Source organism: Oratosquilla oratoria, chromosome 20, assembly GCF_046742065.1.
Source record: "Oratosquilla oratoria isolate Oo_2021 chromosome 20, ASM4674206v1, whole genome shotgun sequence".
NCBI lineage: Eukaryota > Metazoa > Arthropoda > Malacostraca > Stomatopoda > Squillidae > Oratosquilla > Oratosquilla oratoria.
In genome coordinates this window covers 20,708,186-20,726,454 of record NC_134796.1, presented here as the reverse complement: position 1 = coordinate 20,726,454, position 18,269 = coordinate 20,708,186, and the positions used below count along the sequence as shown (strand labels likewise).

General features: G+C 39.1%; 1 protein-coding gene across 3 annotated transcripts in view; it reads right to left on the bottom strand.

Annotated features, from left to right (window-relative positions):
* Window positions 1–424: 424 nt before the first annotated feature.
* The window catches only part of bug (thioredoxin domain-containing protein bug), a 33,285-nt gene continuing 15,440 nt past the window's right edge, over window positions 425–18,269 (bottom strand). For all 3 annotated transcript variants that reach the window (XM_076203675.1, XM_076203678.1, XM_076203677.1), the window contains exons 5-8: window positions 17,296–17,451; window positions 13,789–13,991; window positions 12,659–12,833; window positions 425–1,720 (exon numbers count right to left, since the gene is read on the bottom strand). In XM_076203675.1, the coding sequence (XP_076059790.1) occupies window positions 1,544–1,720; window positions 12,659–12,833; window positions 13,789–13,991; window positions 17,296–17,451 (711 nt within the window). In that variant the 3' untranslated portion in view covers window positions 425–1,543. The remainder of the gene's footprint in view (window positions 1,721–12,658; window positions 12,834–13,788; window positions 13,992–17,295; window positions 17,452–18,269) is intronic.

The window sequence follows — 18,269 nt, the reverse complement described above, 5'->3', positions numbered from 1 at the left end:
CATTCCTTTCATGATTCTATAGTCAGCAGATCTCCTCTTTTTCTTCTTTGTTCCAGAGTTGGTAATTTCAATTTGGACAATCTTTGTTCGTATGTTAATTTGGAAAGAGTTGGTGCCAACTTTGTTGTTGCTCATTGTATTCTTTCTATTTTCTTTATATTCTTTTTAGTACTGGATGTCCATAATGTTGCTGCATAATCCAGTTTTGGTCTTATTAGTGTAATTAATATTTTTTCAATATTTCCTCATCCAAGTAGTCAAATGCCACTTTCATTGACCTTTATAGGTTGAAGGTTTCTCCGACTACTTTATTAATATGTTTGTCCGGTGTCATGTCTTTCCAGATTATTACTCCAAGGTCTCTTTCCGAGTTCACTTTTCTGACTTCTTCCCTAATTTTATAACTTCCTGATATTCTGTTCACTTCCCACTTTTGAGTCCATTTCCAGATTTTGTCCAGGTCTAAATGTAATGATTTGCAATCCTCCTCTGTTCTTATTTTTAGTATTTTTGTGTCTTCTGTGAAGAAATTCATATAACACTCTACTCCTTTATCCATGTCATTTATATATATGGCAAACATGATTGGAGCCAGTACTGAACCTTGCGGGACACCACTTGTCATTTCTTCCCAATTCCAATATTCATCTCTAATTACTACCCTCGTTTTTCTCCCAGTCAGGAAGTCTTCCATCCATTCCAATAATTTTCCTCTGATGCCACCTATTGATTCTATTTTTCTTATTAGTTTCTGATGTGGTACCTTATCAAATGCTTTTTGTAGGTCTAGGAGGGGCACAGTCTGCCCATCCATCCCTCTTTTGTATTATTTCTATTTGTCTCAAATAGAAGCAGATCAGGTTTGTTGTACATGATCTTCCTTGTCTAAATCCAAATTGATTTGGATTCAGTGTAGTTTTTTCTTCCAGATGTTTAACCCATCTATTTTTGATAATATTTTCACATATTTTTGCTACTGTGCTTGTTAGGGAGACCAGTCTGTACCTTTCCTTCTTTGAGTATTTAATTATATTGTATATTTTGTCTGTTAACTCCTCTATGCATTCTTTCAGTATCCAATTTGCAATTCCATCCGGACCATGTGATTTTCTGACATCCAAGGTTTTTTATTTGGTCACTGATTTCCTTCTGTGTTACAAAAAGAAAAAGGCATAGAAATAACTCCTACCCATTTCATTTCCCATATATTCCACTCCCCTCCCCCTCCCCCCCATCTCAGCACCTCCAGGAAAAACACACACAAACATATATTCATTGAAAGTCATAATTTATGGTTTTAACAACTGACAAGATATATATGATAAATTTCTTCAGCCTAGCTTCTATTCATCTGCCAAATAAAATATTCTGATGCCAATTTGAACAAAATCTGAAGAGGGAATCAATAAGCTGATGAGGTTAGATGGAATTAACCCCTTGAACACAGGGTTCTTCCTTCAGCTGTATAAAGTTGCCTGGCATGTGCAAAACAAGTCATTAGGGCAAAATTTTTAAAAGTACACAATGAAAATGAAAGATATCTTCAATCTTGATGGTCATGTTGTGCTTCAGCTTCCCTCCAGTTGTTGAGAACCGCTTCAGTTAGGTGTGAGAAGAGTGTTGAGGTGACAAACAGCCAAGTGGCACAAGCGATGAGGAAGAGCCAGGCAGCCCACACCACATATGGGCGTGGGGGAGTCACCTTTATGGGTAGATTTGCCTGTGTACAAAAGTAATAAAACATTAAAAGAGAGAGATAGACACACATACACACAAAGTGGGGGAAATGAAAGAGGGAGGAGGTAAAAGAGGTAGGGGGTGGTCATCATTCAGTAAGGCTTGATTCACACTATCGGTCCAGTCGTGCTCTGCTCCCGCTCCGCTCTCGGTCCGGTCCAATTAATTTCAGTGGAAGCATTCACACTGGCGCTCTCGCTCTGCTCTTGCTCCGGTTTCGCTCTGGTGACGGTTCCGTCAAAAAATATTTTTACTGGAGCGAGAGCGGACCGTGAGCGCCAGTGTGAACTCAGTTGCCATGGTCCTGCTCCTCCTACTCCACTCCAGTCGAGATTCAGTCTTTATATAAGCAAGTAGTGTTACCTTCTGTCCTACCAAACCATGGATAATCCAAAGAAAACACCACAATGGGATCATGAGAAAGTTAGATAAATGATAAAAATACGTTTTCTTTTTATTTATCACTGATACAATGACAATGCGTACAGCTAGGATACATATAAGCACCAACTGAATAAAATATAACCTACAAAACTTACTTTAATTTTGTGGATTCAGATGAAATGCTAATGGAATTAGTCAAAAGGTAAATCAGAGCTGTATGACCTGACTTTGCTGCACTACAGTGATAATGTGGCGAAAAGAAGCTCTGTTGAAATAAGCAGGCAGCTGGGTTGTGAAGGTAAGAAATTCCATACAATTGCCTAATGTCCACTGTGGAAATGCATTTCCTATCCTCACTAAACAATTTTCCTATACAATAATGTTTGCATACTTATCATATTGCCAAGGTACTGAGAGAAAAAAAAAAATACACATTATTAACCGAAGAAAGAAATTCCATATGTGTAATAACAGCCTATTATCCACTGCGGAAATGCATCTCCTTAGCTCACTCAACAAATATTCCTACACAAGTTTGTTTGTCTACTTATATTTTATCATTTTGCCAAGGCATTGAACCAGCTGGGGAGCTGAAACAATCTTTCAGTGTTTCTCTTATGCCAAAAGCCTCCCTTGTAGCATTTCCCCCTCTTCCTCTCATTGGACGTACTGTGTTTGATGGAGGCATGACAACAGTATCTGGTAATGCAACAGCATTTGGGTGTATCAGATTGTGAAGTATGCATGTTGTTGTAATGATTGCATTAGCGTTAGAAGGCATAGCTTTAAGTTTCCTTAAATATATTCTGAAGGTTTGCACTAGAATACCAAATGTGCACTCAACTATCCTCCTGGCTCTAGATAATCTATGATCAAAAATCCTTTTCTCTACATTATGTTCAGTCTGTGAACCTGGGTAGGGTCTCATCAAATTTCTCTTCAGCGGGAAAGCCTCATCTCCAACTATAACGTATGGTGCAAGCACATCAATGCCAGGAAGTGCAGCATCTTCTGGTACATTTCAGGTCATCCTCAATTTTGGATAGTATTTTCTCAAATGTTCCTTTGTTCATTCTGAAATAGCTGTGGAATTTACTCTTATCATCAATAAGACGAGGATGCAGAGTATGAACACCTTTGTCGTCGCTGGGCCCCAAAGAAGAGGATAAACGACGAAAAAGGAAACCTGGTTTGTATTGTAGGGGAGAGGAGAAATCGTGAGTGTCCGTAATGATATCTCCGCAGTGTTAGTTAATTGTAGGAATAATTCGCAAAAATGAAGGAAAATAACGAAAAGTCCGACTCGAAAGGAAACTGTAAAGCAGAGCCACTTGGTAACGACATGACGAACCCCGATATAAACAAACATTTCATCACACCGACCACGACTCGGGACCATCACAAAGATGCTTTTTCTGGATTTAATAAGTATGAAAGCAGGAGTCTAAGTTGTACCTTAGAGATAGAGTGGGAAATGAGCAAGAATAGGATATGGTGGGAGAACGAAATTATGGAATTAAGAAACGAAATTGTTGGATTAATGGACTGCCTAGCGCAAGCAAACGTTGATATCTCTGACCTGAGAAACGACATTAAGGGATTGAAAAAGGAAATAAGAGAGCTGAAGAGTGATAATGAAAAGAAGTGAATTAATTATACTACCAATAGTGAAAACTTAAAAACAGATGTAAATAACAAAACACAGGAAATAACTGAAAAAATCGAAGAGAACTTAGGTGAGGAAAGTATCCAAAAGATTAAGAAATGGAAGGAAAACATTGAAAATACAGAAACTGCTTTCAAAGAAATAATCCAACAACAAATGCAGGATAATGCAAAAGACACAATTATCCAAGTAATTAATGAAAAAGCAAATTGGGGCAGGGACACAGTGGATAGGAAAAAATGTATTGTGGTATATGGGCTAAAAGAAAAACATGGTTTGATGAGATTCATGAGAGAAAAAGAAGAAAAGGAGATGGCAACAGAAATCTTAAAAGAAGTTCATGAGGGAGCGCAAGATGTAGGTAAAGGCTTTGAAGAAACATATAGGATCGGTCGCTATTCTAAGGATAGAAACTGACCCCTAAAGATAAAACTAAGATCACAAATGGCAGTAGAAGACATATTTGAAAAAGTAGTTAACTTGGCAAGGAGTGAAAAATACAATAAGATATGAATAAAAAGGGAAATGAGTACTGAGGAATTAGAAAAACAAAAGACACTAAGAGATGAAGCAAAAGGAAAAAACGCGAAAAGAACGGAGACAGAAAGCAAGGAATTCCACTGGAGAGAAGAAAATTGAAAGTGGCCTATACCAACATCGACAGATTAATTCCAGGACTGAACGAACTTAATGATTACCTACTAGAAGAAAAGCCAGACATAATGGGAATTGTGGAGACTAAACTAAGGGGCGAAATACCATCCATCGATGTTGGAAATGGACTATATAATTACTGGATTAAAAAGAGAGACAAGAAACAGGGAGGAGGAATCATGTTCTTGGCCAAAAAAAAACTTGAATATGAAAAAAATAGCGGAGGGCAAAGGTAATGTAGAACTAATCATGATAAAAGTCGAAGAAAAGAACATGAAAAGTAGAAAGTTTGTGGTGACTTGTGTGCCCCCAAAAACAAACGCTTGGAAAGAGAATGCACAAACGAAAATGTTAGAGGATACAAGGCAATCATTAAACGAGATACTAATGGGAGGGGGTAATCTGGTAATTATGGGGGACTTCAATTGCAAACAAGTTTGTTGGGAGAACATGACAGTGCGAGGAGGAGACAACTTGTGGGGTAATGTACTACTAGATATGACCATGGAATACACAATGACTCAGTGGGTCAGTGAAAACACCAGATACAGAAACAACGAAGAGCCATCGAAACTAGATTTAATTTTTACAACAGAACCTGAAATTGTGGATAAAATCCAATACAAGACACCAATTGGAAAGAGTGACCATATACTCATTGAAACTGAACTAAAGGAAGAAATATACATGGAGAGAAATGAAAAGCATAGGAAAGGAAGATTGATGTACAACAAAACGGACTTTGCAAAACTAAAGAAATTCTTCCAGAATGCAAACTGGGAAAAATTTTACATGGAAGAGAAATGGAATGTCTTGATGGATAATTACAATGAAGGGGTAAATAAGCACGTACCAAGACAGAAGCAAGAGAGAGTGTACATTAAATGCTGGTTCAACAAAAGATGCACTGAGGCAAAAGACAGAAGGGACAGAGCTTGGAAAAAGTGGAGAAAAGATAAAAAATCTGGAAAATGGTAAGTCTATATAAAGTATAGAAATGAGTATGTTAAAGTGAGAAGAGAGGAAAAAAGGAACCATGAAAAGGATATTATAGATAAATGCAAAGAGCAACCCAAACTATTCTATCGATATGTGAATGGTAAACTTAAAAACAAGCAAGAAATGGTGAAACTATGCCAAGGAAATATAGAATACACAGAAGATTTAGAAATGGCCGAAATCATGAAAAATCACTTTAATTCTGTCTTCACTAGAGAGAAAACACAATATTGGAACGAAGGTAATGAAAGGCAATCTCCCCCCATGAGCAACATAATAAAAGTACAAAAAGAAATATTAGAACATCTATCAAACCTTGACGTCAGGAAATCACATGGCCCGGATGGAATTGCAAATTGGATTCTAAAAGAATGCAAAGAAGAACTAACGGACAAAATACATAACATAATAAATTGCTCACTCAAAGAAGGAAAAATACCAAAAGACTGGAAAAATGCTGACATTGTACCAATATATAAGGAGGAAACAAGTAAGAACCAACTAACTATAGGCCAGTCTCACTAACAAGCACTATAGCCAAAATTTGTGAGAAAATCATCAAGAATAGATGGGTAAAACACCTGGAAGACAACAATATAATAAACCCAAGGCAATTTGGGTTCAGATAAGGAAGATCATGTACCACAAACTGGGGTATTGGCTGCTTGTTATTGTGGCAAAGTAGCATGCAGTTGATACTTTAGGGTCTATATGGGGCGCCCCTACGGACCAGAGCCACACATCATTTTGTCTATGATAGAGGAAAACTCTGTTCATAGAGAAATGATGACACTTTTATACTACGACTGTCCCTCCGTTATGCTGTCCCCCAACCCCTTGTTGCTGTCCTGTACCATTTCTCTGAGTATTCTTTTTCTGTGGTGGGGGAAAAGAATACTGCCACCAAGTATTCCCACTTGGATCGTAAGAGGCGAGAAGAAAGGGACGGGGATTGGGACTAGGCATCCTTCTCCTTGTACTCCCACAGGGGACATTCCTAAATGAAAAAGTAATATGTTTCTACTCAAGATTAATAGACATAGTGCAAGAAAGGAATGGATGGGCTGACTGTGCCTTCCTGGACTTACAAAAAGCTTTTGACAAAGTACATACATACATATACCAAGGCTTTTTCCCCCTTCCAAGGGAGGTAGCCAAAAAGGGAAAGGCATAAAAACACTCCCACCCATTTCACCCCCAAATACACCCCACATCCCTCCCACCCCTCCTCCCATCTGAGCACCTCCCGGATGACAGGTCATTCCCGCACCCTGCCCACCGCCCCGGGTCAGAAGCAGCGTCGCAAGACACAGCACATCCACAGCAAGTTGACAAAGTACCACACAAAAAATTATTAAAAAACTCGAACATATAGGAGGCATACAAGGGAACCTACTAAAATGGTTGGAGGACTTCCTGATTGGTAGAAAGATGAGAGTAGTCCTCGGAGAAAAATATTCAGATTGGAAAGAGGTGATCAGTGGAGTACCAAAAGGATCTGTACTAGCTCTAATAATGTTTGCTATTTATGTGAATGACATGGATGAGGATGTGAAATGTTACATGAGCTTCTTTGCAGACAATGCCAAACTGTTAATGAAAGTAAAAACTGAAGAGGATTGTGAATCACTGCAGGAAGACCTGAATAAAGTATGGAACTGGAGTCAGAAATGGGAGGTGGACTTCAATATTAAGAAGAGTAGCATAATGGATTTTGGTAAAAGCAAAAACAGAATATCAGGACAACATAAAATTGGAACCAAGGAGGTAAAGAAGGAGGGATCCAAAAAAGATCTGGGTGTAATCATCTCAAACGACTTGTCCTATGACAAACAGATAAACAAAATTGTTGGAGAATCCTACAACTTGCTAAGATCAATAAAAGTGGCATTTACATATTTGGACGAAGAAATCATTAAAAAAATATTGGTCACACTGATAAGGCCTAGACTAGAATATGTTGCGACATTGTGGTCACCCAGTACCATAAAGAATATAAAGAAAAAAGATCTGGGTTTAATCATCTCAAACGACTTGTCCTATGACAAACAGATAAACAAAATTGTTGGAGAATCCTACAACTTGCTAAGATCAATAAAAGTGGCATTTACATATTTGGACGAAATGATTAAAAAAATATTGGTCATACTGATAAGGCCTAGACTAGAGTATGTGGTGACATTGTGGTCACCAAGTACCATAAAGAATATAAAGAAAATAGAAAAAATCCAGAGAGCAGCAACAAAAATGGCACCTGCACTCGCAAACTTGTCATATGAGGAGAGATTGGCTAAACTAGATTTACCGACTCTGAAGCAAAGAAGAGAGGTGACCTACTGACCATCTACAGAATCATGAAAGGCACAGAAATACTTGATAGAGAGGACTTGTTAAACTGGGACAGGAGAAGCACAAGAGGACATGGAAAGAAAATAAAAAAACATAGCTACAGAAGAGATCTGAAGAAAAAGTTTTCCACATAGAGTGGTAGATACTTGGAACATACTGGACAAAGAAATAGTGTGCGCAAAAACCATTCATGAGTTTAAAAGCAAACTATACACTGCAAGATACAAAGGCGGGACACCACGAGTGTAGCTCCCCTTCCTGCAAAATACAACTAGGTAAATTTCTTTTTTTCTAATACTGTGTATTAATTTTTTATGTTTACTGTTATTCAGTTTAACTTTACTACATAATTATAATAAGTTTACTTTACAACTTTACATTTTAATACTAAGTTAACATTAATCCTAATGCCAGGTACCACAATGTTTTCTTGATTTTCAGAATTCTTAACTTTTATTATTATCCCTCCATTACCCCTGACAAATTGTTAAATTACCCGTAAGGGTTAATTTACCCCCAGTTTGGGAACCAGTGACCTAAGCTATTCCACATATTTATACATCTATATGGAAAATTGTATTTCTTCACATCATTTTGACATGTGGTCTGTCTTAATTTATTTCCATGGCCTCTTAAAGCCTCTCCATCTTTAATCAGATCTCTTCTATCAATGCAATCTATCCTCTTTAGTGACCTGAACACTGTAATCATGTCACCTCTTTCTCTTCGATCTTTCAAAGTTGGTAGATCCAATACTTTATGTCTTTCCTTATATGGTTTATCTGTCAGGCTGGGGACCAGTTTGGTTGCTACCATTTGTACTCTATTAATCTTGTTTATATCCTTCACTCTATGTGGGGACCATACTACTGATGGATATTCCAGTCTTGGACATATCAGGGTTTCAATGAGTTTTTTCATCATCTCTTCATGCATATGTGTGTATTTATCTAGTTGTATATTATGGGAAGGGAAGCTACGCTTGTGGTGTCCCGCTTCTGTATCTTGCAGTGTCTAAATTATTCTTACATTTGTGTATGGGCTTTGCACACACTATCATTTCATCCAGTTTGTTCCATACATCCACCACTCTGTTGGGAAAGCTGTTCTTTTTCAGGTCTCTTCTATAAATGTCCTTTGAGAGATTCCTTCCACATCCCCTTGTATTTCTCATATCCAACCTCTCATGGGTTGGTAACTCTAGTTTTGACAATCTTTGTATGACAGTTCTGAAAGTGTGGGGGCCATCTTCATAGTTGCTCTTTGGAGTGTGTATTTACCTAGTTGTATTATATGGGAAGAGAGCTATGCTCGTAGTGATCCGTCTTTGTATCTTTCAGCATCTAGTTTGTTCTTAAATCCTTGTATAGTTTTTGCACACACTGTTGCCTCATTCAATTTGTTCCAGATATCTACCACTCTGTGTGGGAAATTATTTTCTATTTATTTTTTTCTTCAGATCTCATCTATCTAGTTTCAGAGGGATTAGCTTGTTAAGTGTAGTTGGGAAGGCTTATGGGAGGATCTTGATTGAGAGGATTAGGAGAGGAACAGAGGGAGTAATTGGTGAGGAACAGTGTGGATTTAGGATGGGTAGAGGTTGTGTAGATCAGATTTTTGTGGTAAGACAGATATGTGAGAAAGCTATAGGAAAGGGGAAGGATGTTTTTTGGGCCTTGATGGACCTGGAAAAGGCTTACGACAGGGTAGACAGAAAGGCACTGTGGGAGGTTTTGAGGATATACGGGATAGGAGGAAAGCTTCTAGGAGCTGTCAAGAGTTTTTATGAGAGTAGTAGAGCTTGTGTCAGGATTAGAAATGGAGAGAGTGAGTGGTTCGAGGTAAAGGTGGGAATTCGTCAAGGATGCGTTATGTCGCCCTGGCTGTTCAACTTATACATGGATGGGGTAGTGTGAGAGGTAAATACAAGGGTAGTGTGTCAGGGATTGGAGATGGTTAAAGAAAATGGAGAAAAGTGGGAGGTGAGCCAGCTGTTGTTTGCAGACGACACTGTGGTTGTGGCAGGATTAGAGGAGGGATTGAGGAAGTTGGTGACAGAGTTTGGGAGAGTGTGTGATAGAAGAAAGCTAAAGATAAATGTGGGTAAAAGTAAGGTGATGAGATGTACAAGGGGTGAAAGTGGCAGTAGTCTGGAAGTGAGCATTAAGGGAGAGCGACTGGAGGAGGTGGATAGTTTTAGATACTTGGGTGCAAATGTGGCAGGAAAAGGTGGAGTGAAGGTGGAGGTAGAATGTAGATTGAGAGAAGTGAGTAAATGCCTTGGTGGATTAAAAAGTGTAATGAGGAATACATTTGGGAATGGATGCTAAGAGTAGACTATATGAAGGAGTGATTGTGCCAACAGCACTGTATGGGGCAGAAACATGGAACATAAGAGAAGAAGAGAGAAGGAGTTTGAATGTGTTTGAGATGAGGTGTCTGAGAAGTATGATGGGGGTTACTAGGCTGGATAAAGTGAGAAATGAGGAGGTGAAGAGGAGAACGGGGGGGTAAAGGGGGTTGGGAGATAGGGTTGATCAAAGAGTATTAGGATGGTTTGGACACATGGAAAGAATGAGTGAAGAAAGACTAGTAAAAGTGTTATGGAAGGCAGATGTGGAGGGAGTGAACATGAGGGGACGTCCTAGGATGAGGTGGATGGATGGGGTGAAGGGGGCTTTGGGGAAGAGGGGAATGTCTGTTGAGGAAGGACGGGAGAGGACAGAAGACAGGGGTGAATGGAGGATGGTTGTATATGGATGATGTTGTGATTGCATGAGGTGGAATGGGCAGGGGGATGGGGGGTGAGGTAGTATGTGTGAGCAAAATTTGACGCAGCCCAAAGGGATTTCTCCCGGTCCTCTCATTTTATGCGATGGGGGGATGGAGAGGGGGGGTCGCCGATTTAATGAAGCGGCCTTGCTGTGGATGTGCTGTGTCTTGCGACACTGCTTCTGACCCAGGGCAGTGGACAAGGTGCAGGGATGACCCGTCATTCAGGAGGTGCTAAGAAAAGAGGGAGGGTAGAGGGGTGTGGAGTGTATTCAGGGATGGAATGGGTGGGAATGATTTTATGCCTTTTTCTTTTTGGCTACCCCCCTTGTAAGGGGGAAAAAGCCTTGGTATATGTATGTATGTACAAGGGAGGTAGCCAAAAAGAAAAAGGCATAAAAACCATTCCCACCCATTCCATCCCTAAATACACTCCACTCCCCTCCACCCTCTCTCTTATCTTGGCAGCTACTGGATGATGGGTCATCCCTGCATCTTGTCCACTGCCTTGGGTCAGAGGCAGTGTTGCAAGACACAGCACATCCATAGCAAGGCTGCTTCATTAAATCGGCGACCCCCCCTCTCCATCCCCTTATATAGAAAAGGACAAGATGGAGAGAAATTCCTTTGGGCTGCATCAAATTTTTCTCACACATACTACCTCACCCCCCATCCATTCCACCTCATGCATCACAGCATCATCCATATACAACCATTCTCCATTCACCCCTGTCTTCTGTCCTCTCCTGTCTTTCCTCAACAGACATTCCCCTCTTCCCCAAAGCCCCCTTCACCCCATCCATCCATCTCATCCTAGGTCACCCCATCATGTTCATTCCCTCCACATCTGCCTTCGATACCTCTTTTACTAGTCTTTCTTCACTCATTCTTTCCGTGTGTCCAAACCACCCCTAATACTCTTTCATCCACCCTATCTCCCAACTCCCTTACCACCCGTTCTCCTCCTCACCTCCTCATTTCTCACTCTATCCAGCCTAGTAACCCCTATCATACATCTCAGACACCTCATCTCAAACACATTTAAACTCCTTCTCTTCCTCTCATATGTTCCATGTTTCTGCCCCATACAGTGCTGTTGGCACAATCACTCCTTCAATCTCCTCTTAACATCCATTCCCAAATGTATATTCCTCATTACATTTTTTAATCCATCAAGGTATCTACTCGCTACTCTCAATCTACATTCTACCTCCACCTACACTCCACCCTTTCCTGCCACATTTGCACCCAAGTATCTACTACTATCCACTTCCTCCAGTTGCTCTCTCTTAATGTTCACTTCCTGTCTACTGCCACTTCCACCCCTTGTACATCTTATCACCTTACTTTTACCCACATTTATCTTCAACTTTCTTTCACAAACTCTCCCAAACTCTGTCACCAACTTCTTCAATCCCTCCTCTGATCTTGCTACAAGTACAGTGTCATCTGCAAACAACAGCTGGCTCACTTCCCACTTTTCTCCATTTTCTATAAATATCTCCAATCCCTGACCCACCACCCTTGCATTTACCTCTCACACCACCCCATCCATGTATAAGTTGAACAGCCAGGGCGACATAACACATCCCTGATGAAGTCCCACCTTTACCTTGAACCACTCACTCTCTCCATTTCTAATCCTGACACATGCTCTACTACTCTTGTAATAACTCTTGACAGCTCCTAGAAGCTTTCCTCCTATTCTGTATATTTGCAGTACCTACCACAGTGCCTTCCTGTCTACCCTGTTAAAAGCTTTTTCCAGATCCATAAAAGCCCAAAAATCATCATTACCTTTTCCTATAGCTTTCTCACCACAAAAATTTGATCCTTTGGCATTCAATGTCCCTTTCATCCTATTCATCCATCTCATTTTTGGTCTTTCCTTAAGTTCCCTCCATCCACTTGTTTTCCATACACTCACACACTTTTTGCTAGTCTTTCTTCACTCATTCTTTCCATTTGCACAAACCGTTTCAGCATTCTCTTGGCCTTGCTCTCCTTATGTTCTACTCCCACTCTTTTCACTCTAAACCTTTCAATGTTTCCATCAGAATAAGTCAGTATTAGTGCTATTAAGAAATGGTCACTTACTCTAAAATCTGAAGAGGTAACATTGATTGAATTCACATTTTGATCAGAGAAGTGGTTGATGAATGACATAAGGTTGGCTGTGTTATAGTCTGAAGAGTTGTAGCGCCCAGCCACATTACCATTGTGGAACAAGAGAAGAGTTGGAGTTCCCATAACTCCATAGCGTGCATTCACACTGAAATCATAAAAAGGCTGCATGAATTTGAGATACTCTCACTATTTTGTCTTTAATTTTTTTTTTTTTTTTTTTATACTGTATTCCAATTTTTTATCTAAACAGGTATTTTATATTTGTATTCTACAGCTACATTTATGGCTTTATTACAATTCTTATGGTTCTAATCTAATTTCTACCTATTCTGAGTGAAATTTGCTACCAAAACTTACAATTTTTCCATTAAAATTACTCACTTATATCTGCAAACAATTGTCATCTTTTCCCTTTACAATAGTTACATGGCAAAGAATATTTTGTTACCATGATTACCTTTATTACTCTAATGCTTTAAGAGATATGCCTTACCCCTTCACTACAGTGAGATCCCTCACTGAATAAAATGTTACATATTACATACATATACCAAAAAGGCCTTGTCCCCCTTAGAAGAAATGTGGCTGAATCAAAGTATACACACACTCTACACCCATCCAAAAACCATTTGTTGTTCTCCCAATCTTAACACTTCATGAATGAACGGTCATCCCAGGACCAATGAGGGGTACCTGCATGTGGTGGTCCTGCAAAGCTGCCCATTTTCAAAACCCATCAACCCTTTCACCTACATCAGGAGGTGCAGCACTTGGTCTTTAGACTGGGCCTAAAATTTCTAAAAAACTTGAACTCGTACTAATACAAGACTGACAACAGTCCAAATTTTCTTCCTAGAGAGATATCTGGGAAGGCCCAACAATCCATTGGCAGCCACTGTGGGACTGGGTTTCCCATTTAGGGAAACTTGAGGCAACAATAAAATAATTACATATGTGTTATTCCTGTCCCCTATCACACTGCTCAGGTCAGAAACACTGAAGGAAGGATGAAAGGAGAGGGAGAGAAAAAGAGAGGAAAAGAAAGATAAAGAGAGAAAAAGAGAAAGAGAAAAAGAGAAAGCAAAATCATACTGACTTACCTGTGATATTCCACACTGTCAAGTCCAACAATGGGTATATTGGGTACTGATCTTGCAAATGCATTAACATAGGGAGAACCCACAACACTGAATGGACAATGGTAGCTGAAGAAGTACACCAGCACACAACTGGCTGGCATTGTGCGTGATGTGACATTAGGATTGTTATGCAGTAGTGTAGTTAAGGCAGTTCCATTTATTATCTGCAAATGATACAAATCATGACTATACATACTGTTGTCAATATCTTCAATAAATATTTGTAATCCTTACTCTATCTGAAAACAATAAAACAATGGAATTTTCAAGGGCAGATTTCTAATCAAACTTCCTAGCTTTGTTCAAACAGTAACTAAATTGTACGTATATATACTGCTTTCACCCATTTATACAGGGGACAGGCGAGTCAAAGCATACACCCACACCATGAGACCCACTCACCTAAATCTCTCCTACATCATAGCATTTCAGGGACGAGAGGTTTCCCTACACAAGGTTTGGGTCAAATAGCCAGTCACAGCTCTTCCACAGCTTTTCTGCTTCACCATATACCCACTATCTACTCAAATAAAGCACATGTGAGGGAATATTCCTTTCACAACCACCTTCCAAAAATTTATTTCTTTTGGACTTATTTTTCCTGCTCAAGCAACATACCATGTGCATCCAATCATTAGCAGATTTTGGGGGCTGTTGGGGCAATGCATCCCACACTTCTGGGTATGCTGGTGCCCCTCTGTAGCTCCCTTCAGCTGTTTCAGTATGGCAGCCCCACGCACATATGTTCACAAACTAAACACAAACTGAATATACTTGCAGCAAAAGATACGTGATCACATTTGGGGCTGAAAGCATTGTTGTACCAGAAGAGGTGGGGTTAGTCTGTAGTGAAAGCACAGCATATTGGAGTAAATTACATTATTCTTCTGGATGAACTGAAGGCTGATTTCCAACTCAGCTAATAGTGAGCCAGGTAGTTGTTGTGGTCATATTAACTCTGCACCTTCTGGTATGGGACAACACTGTAACCCTACATGTGATCATTATAAGTCCTTTGCTATAAGCATATTCAGTTGTGTAACAAATTGTATCCATTTTGTGTTCAGTTTCTAAACACTTGTGAACCTTATGTACTTACCTAATTATAGTATACAGGAAAGGAGCAATACTTGTTGGGTCCCATCCCCAATTCTCTATTTTTTTTTTTTTTTTTATCAAACCAGCCTCAAATTCATGTACATTTCCAATGTAATCTATCTCCTTGATTTCCGATGATCATATTTAGATTTGAACTTTTGTATTATTTGAGCTTTGGCTATAACACCTAAGCTATTCCATGTATCCATGCATCTACATGGAAAACTATATTTCTTCACATCCTTTGAACATGTGGTCTTTATGATTTGTTCCTGTGACCTCTTACACCCATCCCATCTTTAATCAGGAGGACACTTCTGTCAATGCAATCTATCCCTTTTAGTGACCTGAATACTGTAATCATATTACCTCTTTCTCTTCGATCTTTCAAAGTTGGCAGACTTAGTGCTTTTAGTCTGTCCTCATATGGTTTACTTGCCTGGCTGGGGAACCATTTGGTTGCTGCCTTTTGTATTCTCTCAATCTTACTTATATCATTATTCACTTTGTGTTAGGACCATACTATTGAACCATTTTCCAGTTTTGGACAGAGCAGGGTTTTGAGGACTTTTTTTTTTTTTTCTAACCATCTCTTCATGCATCCAGTGAAATGCCACTTTAATCTTCTGCAGTAGTCCATATGTCTTTCCCACAATCTTACTGATATGTCTGTCAGGTGACATGTTGTCTTTTATCAACATTCCCAAATCTTAGTCCTCTTTTGCTTTTGTAATGTGTTCACTTCCCAAAAAATAGTTTAAGGGTGGGCTTTTGCCACTACTGCCCATTTCCAGTACTTTGCAGTTTTTTGGTAATGAACTTCTTTTCCCATTCTTGGCTCCATGTAAAAATACTGTCTATATTTTTTGCAATAGTCTACTGTCCTCATTTTTCACTCTTCTCATGACTTTTGTATCATCTACAAACATGTTGGCTTGTTCCTTCCATCATGTCACTAATATAGATGAAAAACATTATTGGTGCAAGCACTGAACCTTGTGGAACTCCACTCATTACTGCTCTCCATCTCCACATCTTATTCTTTACTACTGTCCTCATGTATCTTTCCTTACAAAAATCTCTTATCTATACTAGTAGTCTGCCTCTCAGTCATCCAATGTGCTCCAATTTCCACACAAACTATGTGGAACTTTATCAAATGCCTTCTCTAGGTCCAGGTACATGCAGTCCACCCACCCCTCTTTCTCTTGCAGTGCATCTATCACTCTTGAGTAAAAGCATAAAAGGTTTGACACACATGACCTTCCAGGTCTGAAACCAAACTGTCTGTCAGATTGTTCATCCCTCAAGATATCTGGTCCACTGATCTTTCACAATCCTTTCACATAATTTCTCTATTGTGCTGGTCAGTGATACTGGCTTATAATTTAGTGTTATCTCCTGATTGCCACCTTTGTGAATTGGCACCACATTTGCCCTTTTCCAATCAAGTGGCACAATGCCTTCTTTCAACAAACATGTAATAAGGCTGTGAATCTTGTCCACTAGTTATCCCTACATTCTTTAAGTATCTATTTTGAGATCCTGTTAGAGCCTGAAGCTTTTGTCATATCCAATGATCCTAAGAGATTGAGTACTTCCCTTATTTCTACATTTATATCTTCAAAACCTGTTTTTTTTTGTTCCTGTAGCTTTCCTCCAAAAAACTGCTCTCTTTTGTGAAGAATGATTGGACCCTTTCATTCATTATCTCTGCCTCAGCTGAAGTCTCTTCAAAGACCTTGCCATTCACTATTAACTTGGTGATTCTCTGTCTCAATTTACCTTTTATAAGCCTGTAAAATAGTTTTGGTTCATCTTTGCATCTATCTTCTATGCCTCTTTCAAAATTGTTTTCTTCCTCCCTGCAAATTCTAGTAGTCATTTCTAGCTTGTTTGGAATCTTCTTTTGTTTTACTGCTTCTTGTCTCACTCCATTTTCCCCAAGCCATGTGGCCATGATATTGAAACAACCAGAAAAAATTACAGAGGTACCAACATAACTTCTATGATAGGGCCCCTTTTTTAAGAGGATGATGAAGATCAAGAAGACGAAGAAGAAAAAGATGACGAAAAAAAAAAAAAGATAAAGAGGAAGAAGAAAACAAAGAAGAAAATAAAGGAGAAAAAGAAGAAGTAGAAGTAAAAGTAGAAGTAGAAATAGAAGAAGTAGAAGAAGATAATGATGAAGAAGAGCTAGGAAAGACAGGAAGAAGGAAAAAAATAAGAAAGAATTATCTAATCACCCCTCCCAACTCAGTACTTGGGGATAGTGTTGCTTTGCCTCCTGACACACTACTTATAATACTGTTTAACCTGTAATAAATACTTTATTTTCATCATGGTACAAGAATATTTGTAAAAACTTACTTCAACATTTGTAATTGCTTCTCGTTCCTTAATCTCAAGACAAACTGCTTTCTTGCTTGTAGTAACATTGTTTGTCACATTTAAGGCTGTAACATTTCCTTCTGTAACATTATGTATTTCTCCAGTGTCTGCTGATGAGACTAGCTGTTCTTCAAGCTGAATAATGAGAAATGGAATAATAATAATTAAATAAATTGCATTTTACAACATTTACAAGTTACACCTTTATTCTTCTTTCTGCCAGTCAGTTTTATTAGACTGGAAACTGGTAACTTGGCTGGTCATGGTTCATAGACCTTCAGATAAGCCTCTCTGGAAAGACACCTTCAACTAATGTCTATGTTGTATTAGTGTGGGACTACTTTAATGTCACTGGATTACAGTTGGAGCAGGAGATGACCAGCTGCCAGTTCTCAGCTCTCCTTATGTAAAAAGGAAATAAAAATTTGATGCAGAGATCTTGGGCACAATCTGGTAACTAAGTGTCACTTCCTTGGGGCTGGACCTCTGGATGGAGGTGACAGCATTGAAGAGTTTTGAATTGATCAATCAATTGTTGCCTCAAGTTTCATTAAATGGAAAACACACAATTGTTGTCTGTGTTGTATCAGGGTGGTCCTGTTTCTATATTAATGGCTAAGTGTTTGGTAGAGAAGAACAGTTGCCAGTTGTCAGCCCATATGTGAAAAAGTATAAGATATACGTTTGAAGTTGATAAAGAGAGACCTTGGACCCAGTACAGAAAATGAGTGCCAGCCCCTTTGAGCCATACCCTCCTGATGGAAATGAGGGGGTTGACAGGTTTTGAAAATGGCCAGTTTTACTGTCTATCTTGCAGAACCACCTCTTACAGGTATCCTTCACTGATTCCTCATGTTACCCAGATTTCTCATCCAGGAGACCCACAGTTGGTAACTAACAGCAGCCACAGGATTAATATATAAAGGATAAGCAGATCACAATTTTCAAACCCA